The 15,732-nt window shown below is 38.5% G+C and overlaps 1 protein-coding gene across 1 annotated transcript; it reads right to left on the bottom strand.

Moving 5' to 3' along the window:
* Nucleotides 1-1,717: 1,717 nt before the first annotated feature.
* ccdc138 (coiled-coil domain containing 138) lies at nt 1,718-15,588 on the bottom strand. The gene is made up of 15 exons (XM_026294520.1): nt 15,340-15,588; nt 14,734-14,773; nt 13,965-14,073; nt 13,791-13,891; nt 13,326-13,489; nt 12,900-13,037; nt 10,731-10,850; nt 10,052-10,129; nt 9,706-9,825; nt 8,968-9,120; nt 8,756-8,872; nt 7,190-7,400; nt 5,460-5,633; nt 3,201-3,339; nt 1,718-2,207 (listed from the first exon to the last, which is right to left on the bottom strand). The coding sequence occupies exons 1-15, from the start codon at nt 15,418-15,420 to the stop codon at nt 2,081-2,083; spliced, it is 1,872 nt and encodes a 623-aa protein (XP_026150305.1). The 5' UTR covers nt 15,421-15,588; the 3' UTR covers nt 1,718-2,080.
* Nucleotides 15,589-15,732: the final 144 nt, after the last annotated feature.

Below are 15,732 nucleotides of genomic sequence, written 5' to 3'. Positions count from 1 at the left end.
GAGTGAGTGTCTACAGTTGCTCCTTACAAAATTTGTTACACTGTTGATTATAAAGACTGTCATATCATCCAGATGCAACAAAATTCACAAAGGAAGAAATGTAAATGCCTTAGCAAAATCTGACTAACACCACCTCCTCTGCTTGTGGCTACAAGCAGATGTGAAGGGTGTCCACCTTCTCATTTCTATATCTGTGAAGTGGTAATTTAGTTTCAGTGCAGCTCATTAGTGGAGATTTACTACTTATTTACAACAGTGCAATAATTTTTAACATGACACTAAAAGTAAATTGTTTTCCATTCACTTTGTATATAAACAGAATATTTAACATTGTTCTTACATGTGTTCTGGTGCCTGCCATGTAATAACCGAATCTGTTAGAAACCAAAGTAATTTGGGGTAATAAAACTGCTTCATTAAATAGAAAACAATAAGCTAGAGCCTAGTTCAGCACCAACATGGCCTGTATAATACAGAGTCCTCCAAACAGATCAAAACAAAGACAGCTAAGAGGAGTACTGGAATTGTTTAAAGGATTCATAGTGTTGTAAATTTGTCCAACTTTCATACTTGATCCTTTCCATGATGGTTTGCCTGTACAACAATGCTCATTTTTACATTTTTGTACAATAGCATCATGTGTCCTGTTTCCCACCAGTGGAACTATTAGTACCTGTAATGTATGGGGCAGATGCAAACAATTTCCAAGTGTCCTTGATCACTAATGGAAATAATTCACCTGCTTCAAACATTTTAAATAGATTACATTTATTGTGGCAGCACATCTTGTTTTAAACATCTTTGTTCTTGCTCTAACAGAAGTGGTTTAAAGCCTCAAGGTTAAACAGTGTCACACTACAGCATCAACTTAAAACAAAACTGCTTTCAATTTTATCTCACATTTTACTTCAATTTAGCAATAAATGCATGTGCACATGCACACAAAACTGTTAAACAGAAATATTAGTTAATTGAATGATTCAAAAAAATTATAATAAACAGATTTGTGGCCCCAAATCAACCACGAGAGAGACAAGTTACTTAAAAATATTAAAAACATATAAAGATTTGTCTTTTTCTTTGTTTGGTCTTTATTTTAAGCCAATGAGCTTCTAATTTTCACTTTTGATTATAAATTAATATAATTACAGTTACTGATTTTATTTACTTCGATGTTTTCTATTGTTTTGTGTGTCCTACCCTGCAGTTAAATGTAATGACTTGTCAGAATCCTCTAAAATGAGATGATGCATCTCCATGAGACTCATGAGTTCAGTTTATGCAGTGCACCAATACACTGCAGTCAACATTCGACAATAAACATAAATATGTAACCTAAGGACACAATATTTAACTTTTTATTAAACTTAGCTTTGTACCCTGACCTGAACAGCAGTTTTGCAAACTAACAAAAAATGCAGTTAATTTAGGAATTCAGACACTCGAGTGCCCATAAAAGAAAATAAATAAATGGGTACACCCAGTTCAAATCCAGATGACCAAAGCATTTCCGAGTAGGTTTCAATGAGTACTTCTTAAATGAGCTGCAACTGTTCCAGTGCCTCCAAGGTTGTCAATCAGCCCACAGAACTCCACCAGTGAAACCCATACTGAGACCATTATTCCCATCAACCCACCCATGCTCTGGAACAAACAAATAAGACACACTTATGCAAAACATGTGCATTCCAGCATTTCATATGCAGTCCAGTCTTAATGTTCTTCAGTTCTTTTTGTTTATTGCCATTAAAAAACTTCACAGTCACAGAGTCCATTTAGTCCACTGGAAAACATGCCACTCATTTTACACCACAGAGAAAAGTAAATGAGAGAGACACAAAAACAAAAGGACCACAAAATCTATATCACTGCTGAAGAAGTACTTCTGTCAAACAAATTAAAAAATGTATTACTCTAAAATAATGCGTCTGAATAAGTAATTTGAGGTAGCACAGGATAGAACTGAGTAGATTATTTCTGGAGTAGTGAAATACGGGTTATTTTTGTGGAAAAGCCTGACTTTTTAAGGAGACCTTGAATCCAACATAAGTTGGAACATTTGTGAATGAATGTATATGTGTTATTTAAGGTTGTGGAGGATGGACCTGAGATTGAGGCAGAGGAACGTGCGTGTGTGGTTGGTTTTGTGATAAAGCTCTTGTAACTGTAGGTGGAGAGAGGACAGCTCAAACAGACGATGGTTCTTCCTGGACAAAATAAGATAAAAACGAGACAACCACTTGTCAGACATTCAAAAAAACCTTTTCTCGAGAGTCAACTACTCTTGGCTACTACTACACCAGTGTACTAACCAGCAGTATTTATGCATTTGGATAGGTAAACTGTTCTTGTCTGAACAGAAATAAGTTGGACCTTATCAATAGAAGTTGTCAGTCTTGGTCGTAAAGATCAAACCAATGTATTCAGAAACACTTGACCATTTGACTAGGCTAGCAAACATACAAGAAATTAGGTCCAATAAATACACATAACAAAACCTCTTCAGATGCAAAATAAAGTTTGAAAAAGGGGAAGATGTTGATTTGATCTGACTGTACATGCAAGATCAAACATAGGACCAGAATTTTGGACAAAGTTTAAACAATGAAAATGTCGTCCAATGCCAAACTGGTTTTAGCTGCTTCTAATTGTACAGTGGACGATCCCCAACAGGTGTCACAAAAAGATCTGAGCAGTGGTAAGATGATTAAGTGTAGGAGAGCACTAGAACAGTATTTATTTGTAGATTTTTTTCGCAATGCTAAACGCATGGCTCCAGGGAAAACACATGGCCATTCATTTGCTTCAAGATTAAATGGAAGAACCTTAACCATCTAATTGTTTATCTAGTGCCACAAATCCGGTCAATATTTCTCTAGGCCCAATATTTTAGTTTATGACAACATATCTACAAAACTAATGACATTTCCATCAGTGTCAGCTGTACATTGTGGTCAGTGCTAATTAGCATATGAGGATGTTAAGTATTTATGTCTGATACTGCTTGTGCTTTGTTATGTCTGGTGCTGTACTTTGTTTGTTTTGGTTTATATGTGTGCTGTATTTTTCACCGTCACAGGTCTGCACAGACAGAAGTAACTGCATAAGCATATGGCTTATGGCTTAGTATTCACTACACTGTCATATATTAAACCTTGTTCAGTGTGTGAAACTCTCAGCATGGAGATCCCTGTTTTTACCTGATGCTGGAGAGCTTCTGCAGAAGCATGGAGAACTTCTCCAGTGATGGGAGCTCCAGACGAGGGTGTTTAAGAAGCTGGGAGGCTGTTCGGAAAAACCCCTCACAGCTACACGCCACCAAAAAGGGATTTAGGTAGCCTACGAGCACACAAGCAAAGAAATCAGGATATCAAAACAATTTCTACGTTGAACACATTTTTTTCCAATGCCAAAACATATGAAGAGAAGTTAACTTCATTGTGCCATACGTTTTAGGTTTGTATAGAAATTAAAACTACATGGACATGCAAACAAATCATGAACACACTTTATCAAACTTAGTGAGAAATGGATGCTGCAACATGCTGGTTGTAGAGATTCTATGATGATCATAGATTATGATGATGATCATATTTGGAAGAGCTTCCATCTTGTCAGAGTTAACTGTGACCTTCCCTTCATCAAACCAAAACCTCACACACGGAGACATGAAACAGAAAAAGTACAATAGCAGTCCACACAGATGTGATTTTTTTTTTTTTAGATTAATAACAGCAAATGTCGACCCTATGAAGTCCCAAAATTAGTTGGTTCCTTGTAAACATTTGTTACTGCTAAAGTCACATTCCAGTTCCTTAAAAAAAAATAAAAATCCACTGTTTTAAACCATGCACAAGGGCAAGGGAATACAATCTCAGCCACTGAGGGACTTTTTTTTTGGCTGGTACAGAGGTTTTACTGGCATCAAATCACAGTAGAGGATTGGACGAGGAAGAATAGGATCAAGTTCAGATAATAAAGGATAAGATAGGTAGAATCTGATAACATGAGCGGGATAAAGCAGGAAACGATAGTTTGGTCAGTCTTTTTCCAACGATAACATCACCGCCCCCTCAAGATTATAAAACCACTAAAGATAAGTCAGGTTACTGACACGCTAAATAGTTTCTGTACATTTTGTTTTTCATTTAGGTTCTTTTAATATCAGCACATGGAAAATATTTTGTGTAATATCTGCTGATATTGGCCAAACAAATGATGTACCTGCAGCTGAACATAGATACAGATGGAGACCAACATAAACACATTCTTCATATGTCTAAAAGCATACAACATACAATAGGTGCTGTGAGACACATCATTCAGTAAGGAATGAGGGTGCAAAGTCCATGTCTCAAGTGATCAGGTCTTAAACAGCCATTAAAACATTCCGTGACTGTGGCGTGCATGGAAAGCATTATTGTGCCCACTGTTTACCACATATCGGTCAAATCCAGAAACACACTAAGTATGTTACTAAGTATGTTGCATGTGAAGAGGTGGTCAACTGTGTTCGTGTGATAGCCACAAGTCCTATGTACCTGTGACCACAGACATCCTATACTGGATGTGTGTTTTCTGTACAATCGGAGCTTTTGTTTTGTTTTATTGGTGAACTTCAGGTGTTAGCCTCGCTTCCCCTCTTCCTCATCCTGTTCCTGTCTCCTCTCATTACTGCTTGTAAAAACACATTAATTAGCAAGTCATGCTAGAGTCGCAGTCCCCCTGAAACACACAACTGTGCAAGCGCACACACACAGACAGACACAGACGCAGTTCTGGCCCCAGTCACCTCTAGCATGTGGTTCTGCTGTGTATTAGCATACAGCAGTCTTAAATGACATGGCTCATAACCCTGCCAAACTCGCCCTTCCATGAAAACACACTGCAGCTGTTTTGTCCTCCCTTTCCACTGCCGTCAGAGCCAGAAGGCGGTGGAGGTCTAAGGTTTCGTGCCCACAACTTCCTAAGCTAATGCATGACCAGTGCTGGATTTAGGAGAGCAAACCATTAGTTTTCACACATTTTTATGTAGGTATGATATGAAACGATATTGCAGAAGAAGCTGGTATAAATTGGTGACAGTGTTTGTAAATACAGCCAATAATAATACAGACTTTCAAGTCACAAGTTAGGTCTCAGGGCAGGTTGAACAAGACTACTCCTTTTATCTCCTCCATTAATGTTAATTCACCAAAACGTGGCTATAGCAGTGTTGAGATCTGCTCAGATTATGTCGGTAACAGCTTGTTAGTAACAGTTAATTTCTCTTACTTTTAGGTTTGTAGCTGTATCCTTTTCCAAATTTATCTTTATTTAATAGTTTAAGGATCATGGTGCAATTATCTTGACCAAAATAATCATGGTAAATACTCTTAGTCCCACAAATACTGAAGTAAGATGACTAACTGACAAAGCAAAAACCATTAGATTGATTGAGGTGATGGTGGTCTACTTACGAGAAGGCTCAATAAGCTGCATAAGGATGTCTATAGGCCGGTGTAGACCTCCACGGCCGGCCTGTAACACTGACAGTAGCACACACAGTCCTCCATGGTGGATGAACAGGCCTCGGCTCTCCACAGTCATGAGCTCAGTGTGGAGGTTGTCCAGAGCCTGGGCAACTACATCAGCTGAGAGACATATATGCCATACATACAGAGATACTTGATTGTGTTTTAAAGTGACTGTTTAACCCATTGACATTCATTAGTATTTCTGCCTTTCAGTGAAGTCATAAAACATTAGGATAATGATGTAACATACTGTAAACCATGTAACTTTATATTGAAAATAACTAGTGACAAATCTCACCTTTGTACTCTACAGTGTGTTCTTATTTTTTTACTTTTTCAGAAAGCCATCTTCCACCTGACTTTCTCAGACTGCCCCATATTTTGGTTCAAATACCTGCCATTTTTCTGCAGCCCACTTCTCCAGTCCAAAATCCATCATGCTTTTTGAATTGTAACATGCTGTGTGAATACCTCAGATAATTGTAAGAATATCTGAAGTTCTAAGAAAAGAAATTACAATGTCCAAAAGTGCTGGATTTATACAACCTGACATAGGATAAAAGCCTCCTATTATATTTTGGACTAAGTCTAAAATCCTAGCAGATATGAGGGGGAAGAAGCATCTCTCCATTACACTAAATCTGGTTAAATGCCAGTATAGACAAGGGGAGAAAGCAAACCTGGTAAGCAGATTGACAGAAAAGAGTCTATATAGAGACATAGTGAAGGAGCCTTCGAGCATTATGAGCAGATGGAAGGTCAGTTCAGAGGAAAGGTTGTCAGCATATGTAGACTGCATCCACTACATTCCCTTAGATTTATAGTGTGGGAGGCAAGGGAGCAAAAATTGGATGCAGCTAAAAGCTTCATGCCCTTTTGAAATATGTGTATCAGAACCAGACTAAAGCCATGCCAGTGGTTTTGTGAGGCTGATGGTCTTTGTAGAGAAAATATTTTAACACAGACAAAAGCAGAGATCCAAAATTTGTTTCTGATCATGTTACTAGTCATTGTGGAAGTGGTATGGCAGCGTCTGTAATGCTCCTAACATGCTCTTGATAACATCAGTAAGATGCGTATGTTAAGCAGGTTAATAATGTTCCTATCTACAACATTCTGACCTGCAGTGCAGCATAGTGTTTTTCCCCAATACTTTTGTCACTTGTTTGGAAAAGAACTCCAAATACATACAATTATGTTATGAATGTAGTTACTAGATATTCTCAAAAATCTCTGTCATTCAATATGGGGTCTTTGCTGTGTGCTTGCTTCTAATGTTTGCAAGACTTCCCTTAATTTCAGTTAGTAATTACTACATGTGTTTAGTCTAATCAAAATAGGAGACAATTCTTAAAAGGCACCCGTTTCCCAAAATATTTCATCAATATCCCACACGAGTGGGAGGTGATTTTCAAAAATGTCAGATATACAAATATCTATTTGAAACTGCATATGTAAGATAGAGAATCTATATTTAAAGCTGTAATAAAAAGAATTTGTAACCGTTATTACTATTTATTAAGTTAATTTTATTTTAGTATAACAGTTGTCAACAGACAATAGCATGATTTAGGACTGAACTATTGGTTAATTAACTGAACAGGAAATGGTTCGAAAATTTCCAAACATTACATCAAAGATACTGTATGTACATGTGTGTTCAGTAATCATACCTTGTGTGACGGTGCGGAGGATGATGAGGGTGGAGAGGATACGTGTCTGAGGACAAGGACTCCGGTAAAGGGGCCAACTCCTGAATGATCCAGCTGACTCACTGCAGGACTTAGGCAGGTCTGGATTTTCAAACTGCTGAACTGTTGACCGGGATGCAGGCTTTGACACTTCCTCTCCTATCCGCCGCAGAGTGGCAGATAGCGATACATGCTGTCCAAAAATACACATGCACACCTCGGCTATTGCATAGAATACACAACTTGGCTGCAGTCAGTAACTGCTTATTACTATCAAAAACAGGAATCATATATACAATGATCTTTGTCAAACTATGGGTTAAAAAAATACAGGGACAGGAAGCCTAATTTCTAAGATTTATGCATTTTCAAAGCAATGAAATGCTGGTGGTTTTCAAAGTCTCTACATCCCTCTCCACCCATTATTTCCTCTCCCTAAAGGCTTTGTAAGGACCACCAGATTTTTTAATCTTCCTTCTTCCATTTATGTATTCTGGTACAATAGTGAATGATTTTGCCTTTAAAGTGAGCACATACTGTAACAATAAGGAATCATGTGATTCCAGTGGAACATCAGGACTGTCACTGTGCAGATATGACACAGTCTGCCTAACAAACATGGAGAGACAAAGCTCCCTGCAGCAGAGTGGAGAAGAGGACCACAGCATAGAAACCAGAGGATATGGGTAGAGACTTGGCGGCTATGGGTGGGGAGGAATAGAAGTTTGGACAATGAGAATAAAATTGTCCTCTCACCCATCTCCCCTTCAACAAGAAACAGCTGACAAAAAATATTTGTTATGTGAGGCCCTTGAGGGGCTTGTGACACACATCCTTATCTAAACCACAAAACAGGGACAGCCTGTTCTAATGTCTAGATTCTGTTCAACACACAGAGACATGCAGAGGACTTCAGATAACCACGCTTCTGAATTGAACTCCAAAAGAAACTTGACAGGACTTCAAAACATTAAAGCCCGAGATGGAAGATGTAGCAATAAAGTGGATATCCCCTTCCTGAAGTGGACGTGTACAGTACTTCTCTGATGTGAGGCTGTTTGTTGATGGAAATTAACAGTGTTTTGTTGTAGAATGTAAGCTCATACCTCCGTGTTGTTATTTCTGACAGCCTATATAACCTATTAACAAAGAAAGTGGATGCTGCTGAAAAACTATTTTTTCAAGGATAAATTGGCTCTATTTCTAATTGACGCACCCTCTGGCAGACGTGTTGGAGATCAGAAGGTCTCATGAAATAGAATAGTGTAAGACTGTGCTTAAATTTTGGCACAGTGATCTCAGACAGAACTATAGATCACCTGATACCATCTGCCCCAGAGATAACTTTCTGGCACGCCATCACTACAAAAGAAACGACTGTCAAGTTAACAGGGACATTAACTGAACATCACACAAACACTACTCTGATTACCTCAATTTCTATTTGCATGCATTCTAAAATCCAGATGGTAAAAGTCAAAAAAAAAAAAAAAAGAAAGTGAAATCTTTTATTTATTTATTGTTGTCTACTCCATTAATTACCTTTACCTGAGTATTATTGTCCATTTGCCTCAAAGCCCAGTGAATGAGGCGAAGGAGGTTTAGGAGGACCTCTGGTTCTGATAAAGGAGTGTGATGAAGCTGATCTGCTAATAACGGCAGCACCTACGAAATCAAAGATTTATAACTTTGATTGTCGGCATCTTTGACTTAAAATACAGTTACAAGAAATTCCAAAGAAGTTGTAGTGAACATGCTACCTTGAGACATCTCTCGCTGAGCACAACCTCCACAGGCAGACACTGGCCTACACTTTTCACTTCATTTCCAACTACTGATGAAAACGTCTGTCCATCAAGTACCCAGTCCAATAGAAGAGCCAGGAGCTTTAATGAGGTGGGACTGTAGCTACCCTGAGAGAAAGAAGGTAAAATTACCAACAACATTGCAAAGCCTATACAAACTAGTGACTGCAGTTAATTTTTTATTAGACCTGTAACAGCTACTGTGTTCACATCTTGGTATGAAAGACAAAGAAGTTAAGATTTCAAGAAACATGACTAAATATTAAAACTGTAACATTTGGAAAAGTTAACATTGCAACAAGACTGTGATTTCAGTGGGGAGCCTAAATATGTTAAAGTATGGAAATGTATGGTAATGGAATCATAGTTTGGCTCAGTCTATGTTCTCTGAATAGAGAAAGATAAAAGTTCATCCTTTAAATGACAAGTGCAACTACACCATGCTAAGTATACTCATCATCACCAACAGCAACATAACATAAACTCACAAATTGATTTATAATGCCAGCTGGCATGAGTGTGTGGTTTGTGGAGTGTTTTTAGCATTTCCAGCCTGGATGTGTAAAAGAGTGTGTCCACGTTTCTACTAAAGAATGTGTAGTGTGTTTTTTCGATGAACAGAAAAATAGAAAAAGGGCTGCCATTGTAGTACTTGTACAACTGTAAAACAAACACACAGATTTGTTGAAGTACCTTTTTGTGAGGTTTTGCAGAAGCAGCAGTTGTCTCCTTTTTGAATAGTTTTATAGGCTCGAGGCTCTTCACACTCCCTTTCTGACTGCCTTTTGATGCTGTGCTGTGTTCATATTTCCTCTGAAAAGCCAGTTACTTAGTGAATGTAGTTGTGAAAAAATATGTTTTCTCTAACCTATCAGGTAAAAAAAAACATGTTTACGTTCAATAATTTCCCAGCGACAAGATAAAAAGGTTTAAGACTATTGTAGCACACTAAATGCTGATTCTTAGAATAATTCTATATAAAACTTCCGTAACTCCAGTTATTATAAAACATGAAGAATATTAATTTTTGTGTTATTACCTGTAGGTTCTCAAGACGAGCCTGCAACCTCTTAGACTGACTCTCCAACTTCTCATTCTGTTCACTGAGCTCATTCAGCTGTTGATGTAAAAAACACTAAGTGTGAAACTTTTATGCAACACCAATAGAAAAAAAAAGTGTTTTCTTATATGCAGGTTTTTCTTTGAGTCTTGCTTTTGAAGCAGAGTTTCATTCAACAGCAACAAAACCTAGCTGCCAACAGAGATATATCAATGTTATCTTTGCAGTTTCAAAATGCAAGATAATTATGTTGTAGTGCCCTCTTGTGGCCTATGGCAGTAATTGCTTGGTATGAGCCTGCTTGACTTTTAGCCATGATGAAATGAAGATTTGATCAGTGAGTTTTCATTTTAGCATTTGATTTTTAAACTGATTATAAACAAAACACACTTGCACTGAATGTTCGGACCACTAGGATTTTACAAATTGAGCTCCAAAGTTTAGACAGATAACAAAAGTAAAGCTTTTAACCAATTCAATTTCCCTAAACATTTTGTCCTAGGTCTTGTGGTAAAATAATGTTAGAATATTGTACATCATTTTCAGACCATTCAGATGCCAACAAGAACACAAAAATATAGCTGTCATTAGATAATCATTTACCAAGATGAATGAAATGCAAGCAGAAAAAGATTGTTTGTATGTCAACACTTCTAACCTGTTTCTTCATGTTGTCATTTAGCTCCTTAATGGTGTCAAAGCTGTTTTTGAGCCTCTTGTTCTCTTTGCTCCTCTCTCGAAGAAGATCCTGCAGGTGGCTCAGCTGCTGCTGGTGTTTCTGGTAACACATACATACAAATTAACACATACTGAAGGGTGTTATGAATTAATTTTGCTATTAAAAAAAATTTATGAAAGCGAGTGTGCCATTAATCTCAGATATGACTGGATGTCCTTTAAAAAGGAGAGAAACGTAGTTAACTTGATTAGTTTAATTGGCCTGATTATTTGATTTGGGTAGCATCACAGGCTTACAGTGGGTACGGAAAGTATTCAGACCCCTTTAAATTTTTCACTCTTTGTGTCATTGCAGCCATTTGCCAAAATCAAAAAAGTTCATTTTATTTCTCATTAATGTACACTCAGCACCCCATCTTGACAGAAAAAAACAGAAATGTAGAAATTTTTGCAAATTTATTAAAAAAGAAAAACTGAAATATCTCATGGTCATAAGTATTCAGACCCTGTGCTCAGTATTGAGTAGAAGCACCCTTTTGAGCTAGTACAGCCATGAGTCTTCTTGGGAATGATGCAACAAGTTTTTCACACCTGGATTTGGGGATCCTCTGCCATTCTTCCTTGCAGATCCTCTCCAGTTCTGTCAGGTTGGATGGTGAACGTTGGTGGACAGCCATTTTCAGGTCTCTCCAGAGATGCTCAATTGGGTTTAGGTCAGGACTCTGGCTGGACCAGTCAAGAACGGTCACAGAGTTGTTCCGATGCCACTCCTTTGTTATTTTAGCTGTGTGCTTAGGGTCATTGTCCTGTTGAAAGGTGAACCTTCGGCCCAGTCTGAGGTCCTGAGCACTCTGGAAGAGGTTTTCTTCCAGGATATCTCTGTACTTGGCCGCATTCATCTTTCCTTCAATTGCAACCAGTCGTCCTGTCCCTGCAGCTGAAAAACACCCCCACAACATGATGCTCCCATCACCATGTTTCACTGTAGGGATTGTATTGGGCAGGTGATGAGCAGTGCCTGGTTTTCTCCACACATACTGCTTAGAATTAAGGCCAAAAAGTTCAATCTTGGTCTCATCAGACCAGAGAATCTTATTCCTCATAGTCTGGGAGTCCTTCATGTGTTTTTTGGCAAACTCTATGCGGGCTTTCATATGTCTTGCACTGAGGAGATGCTTCCGTCGGGCCACTCTGCCATAAAGCCCCGACTGGTGGAGGGCTGCAGTGAAAGTTGACTTTGTGGAACTTTCTCCCATCTCCCTACTGCATCTCTGGAGCTCAGCCACAGTGATCTTTGGGTTCTTCTTTACCTCTCTCACCAAGGCTCTTCTCCCACGATTGCTCAGTTTGGCTGGACGGCCAGGTCTAGGAAGAGTTCAGGTCGTCCCAAACTTTCTCCATTTGAGGATTATGGAGGCCACTGTGCTCTTAGGAACCTTGAGTGCTGCAGAAATTCTTTTGTAACCTTGGCCAGATCTGTGCCTTGCCACAATTCTGTCTCTGAGCTCCTTGGGCAGTTCCTTCGACCTCATGATTCTCATTTGCTCTGACATGCACTGTGAGCTGTAAGGTCTTATATAGACAGGTGTGTGCCTTTCCTAATCAAGTCCAATCAGTTTATATAATTAAACACAGCTGGACTCCAATGAAGGAGCAGAACCATCTCAAGGAGGATCAGAAGAAATGGACAGCATGTGAGTTAAATATGAGTGTCACTGCAAAGGGTCTGAATACTTATGACCATGTGATATTTCAGTTTTTCTTTTTTAATAAATTTGCAAAAATTTCTACATTTCTGGTTTTTTCTGTCAAGATGGGGTGCTGAGTGTACATTAATGAGAAATAAAATGAACTTTTTTGATTTTGGCAAATGGCTGCAATGACACAAAGAGTGAAAAATTTAAAGGGGTCTGAATACTTTCCGTACCCACTGTAAATGCAGATTGGACTGACATTTCAAAGGCTTTCTGAAAATGTAGTTGAAATTAATTCACTTAAAAAAAAAAAAGAGCATGTATTCATTTATTCCATATTCTTGTAATGCTGCTTATAAAAAAACTAATTTAGCTGAGGTTCAGTGCAGACCGTTATTGAAGATATTCATGTGATACCACAGATTACATAGAGTACGCAAATAAGCATGTCTGACCTCCTCTAAAGCCAGCATGCGAGCATGGAGCATCTCCTCCAACCCAGTTATCCTCCCGAAAGCATCTTCCTGTTGTTTTAGCTTCCTTTCCCGCTCATGCAGCTCCAGCTCCCATTTATGCTGGCTTTGTCGCTCTTCCTGTATATACACACACATCAGTTTCACTATACTACACATAAGTAACATATACATATATATAGTAAACCATTCTATCTATAACCTAAACTAATGCACAACTCTAAAATTACAAACTACTCCTCATAATTACAAAACACCTGTATGGAGAACATACAAACTAACACAGAGAGAACCTTGTATCATAATGTTCACACATCTATAAATTGTCATCTAATGACAATATAGAACTGTACACAGGGTCTTTTTGTTTTACTGACAACTGTCATTGCAGCAGTTCTGCTCTCTCACCTTTAGCTGTCTGTAAATTGTCATCATCTCATGATAAACCTTTGTTAGTACTAAAGAAGAGGAGCGGCACGATTCTGGGAGATGGGGAGCCCACTCCAACTCTTTCTCTGCTTCGCTTTCACAAGACCCAGGGCTACCGTCCAGACAGGAAGGCAGGGTCACATCTAGACAAACAGAGATTACGTAAAGCCCAATCACCAGCTGTATTTATAACAGAAATTTTTAGGTAATGTCAGAACATCCACCAATAACAAGAAAGTGTTTATTTTATTAAGTTTATTTTTCAGGGATCACATGCAACAATATTACTTTCATGCAATACAGAACAGATGCATAATTAGCTCATTTCCTCTGCAGTCTCTGTGTATGCAAAGAAAAACATAATCCTAAGACTACACTGTGAGAACCATACTCTAAACCAGAAAGTACTGATGACTGATATATTGCTCGGACACATATACACACCTGTTTCTGTGAACAGCATATGAGAGTTCTGAAGTGGAGCAGCTATAGAGTCCCCATTCATATCCTCATTACTGCCATGCAGACTATGATCACCTCCAAACCTTAGAAAAGACATAACAGTAATCACACAAACCTGTCTAACTGTATTTGTAAAAGTTAGGACATAAGACTTACTGTGCAGGATGATTGGTAACTGCTTTGAACAGCTCATGTAATGCCTTGCTGTAGCATTTCAGCTCTCCGCTTGGCCGATTTGATCTGTGGGCCAAAATGAGCCTTTGTTCTGCTTATAAAAGAAAAGACGATTGTGAAGTGAATAGAGTAGGCAAAAGTACAAGGAAACAAGAGAATGTTTTATCAACACAGTAACTATGGACATTAATTTCATTACTTTTCTGGCATTAGATTTTGCAAACATGCTAACTTGTTTTGTAATCTGTCACACACATAAAAGCAAAGTAGAAGAAGAAGTAGGTACTGATGAATTTCATGGTAGAGACTACAATCCCCAACAGCTTAAGATGAAAAGCTGATGTTAGCAAATGCAGACGCTGTTCTGAATGTGAACACTGGGGTAATTGGTCGACTTAGCTGCACACCTGCCATGTAGTGAGCAAACTGATGTGCTTTATTATTTTAGTGTAACGGATGATGAAATAGCAATAGCTGGATATAGGCTATGTTTTTTTTTTTCCTCAAAGAAAACAACCAGATTCAGGTGAGAAAGTCAGCATGACTGCATTGCCAATAGAAACCCACCTCTTAAAAATACTTAGAATGATATTGTCAATATGGATTAATTGATTCCTCTTATTAGATCACAGAATCTGTGACTGGGTGTTAAGCTTGCTATTTGATTGCAGGCAATGGGCATAAGGTCCTGTATAAATGTCATTCCCCTGCCCCTAAAAGTCTGATCCTAGAATCGTCCCTGTTCACCCACCGTCACTGGTTCCTGAGGTAATGTCACCTGAAGGTGGCATCTGAAAAACAAGACAACGTGTTTTAGGACAAAGTACCTGCGACTTGATCAATTACAACCATGTCCGACTGATAGCTCCTTTCAGAGGTGATATATAAAGCTATGTCATTAAAGGCTGACTTTTCTGTCATGTCTATAAGAACAGCTAACAGAACTGAAACCAAAGTTGCAAGACATTATTATTACGTTAGTTCAGGCGTCCAGAGAGCAGCGTCAACATTTGGCTAAGTGACGATGAGCGAGTAGTAACGTAACTACAAACACTTTAGCATTAGCTAACGGTCTGTACTGCAACACAGCAGAGACGTTTGCTGTACTGAAGTCTGGTGCGATGCTTTTATTTAACACTAGATATGTTTCAATAGAGAGCGCAAATTATCTCGACCATGTAAGTAGCGTTAGCATTACACTAGGTTAGCATTAGCGTTAACTAACGTTACTTTTGGTCACAGCAGTCACGTTGGACCACTGATAGACACGCACCGCTTCAGCATGTTAACAGTGTTACCGTGGGGTGGGTGTCTCGTTAACGTTAGCTACGACTTTAAGTTGTCATTAAACTCAAACCTGTTTCCTCCTCTCCAGATATTTTTGCTTTAGCTTCTCCACGATATCAGCTACGTTAGTGTCGTTAAACCTGTAGTCCATCTTTACCGCAGCTGTGCATCCACAAATGATTAACACCTTTAGCTAGCTAACAATAGTGTCAGGCGAACACAAAGTAAAAGAAACCTCCGGCTGAAACTTTCACATTAAAAGTTTCGTATATAAATATAAGCTCATTTGTTCTGGGCGCAGTAACTGCGGCACATTGTTTTGAAAATTCACTCCTCACGTTTCCGACACTACGCTCCTTTTTTACGTTCGGTTAACTCAGCTCCAGCCAGCTGAGCTCGGTTCTGTTCACCATGGCAACAAAACAAAATCCAAATTTAGCGGTTAAACGAGCACGTGATATTA

The sequence above is a fragment of the Mastacembelus armatus genome, chromosome 21 (genome assembly GCF_900324485.2).
Source record: "Mastacembelus armatus chromosome 21, fMasArm1.2, whole genome shotgun sequence".
NCBI classification, from domain to species: domain Eukaryota; kingdom Metazoa; phylum Chordata; class Actinopteri; order Synbranchiformes; family Mastacembelidae; genus Mastacembelus; species Mastacembelus armatus.
The sequence above is the reverse complement of the archived record's forward strand: the minus strand, read 5'-3'. Positions and strand labels throughout refer to the sequence as shown.

Excerpts from the sequence above, each read along its gene's own strand:
- ccdc138 (XM_026294520.1), bottom strand. The coding sequence starts at position 15,420 with ATGGACTACAGGTTTAACGACACTAACGTAGCTGATATCGTGGAGAAG. Across the intron at positions 13,038-13,325 it reads CAATTTACAGACAGCTAAAG|GAAGAGCGACAAAGCCAGCA; the intron begins GTGAGAGAGCAG and ends GTGTATATACAG. Across the intron at positions 10,130-10,730 it reads ATGACAACATGAAGAAACAG|CTGAATGAGCTCAGTGAACA; the intron begins GTTAGAAGTGTT and ends TTACATCAACAG.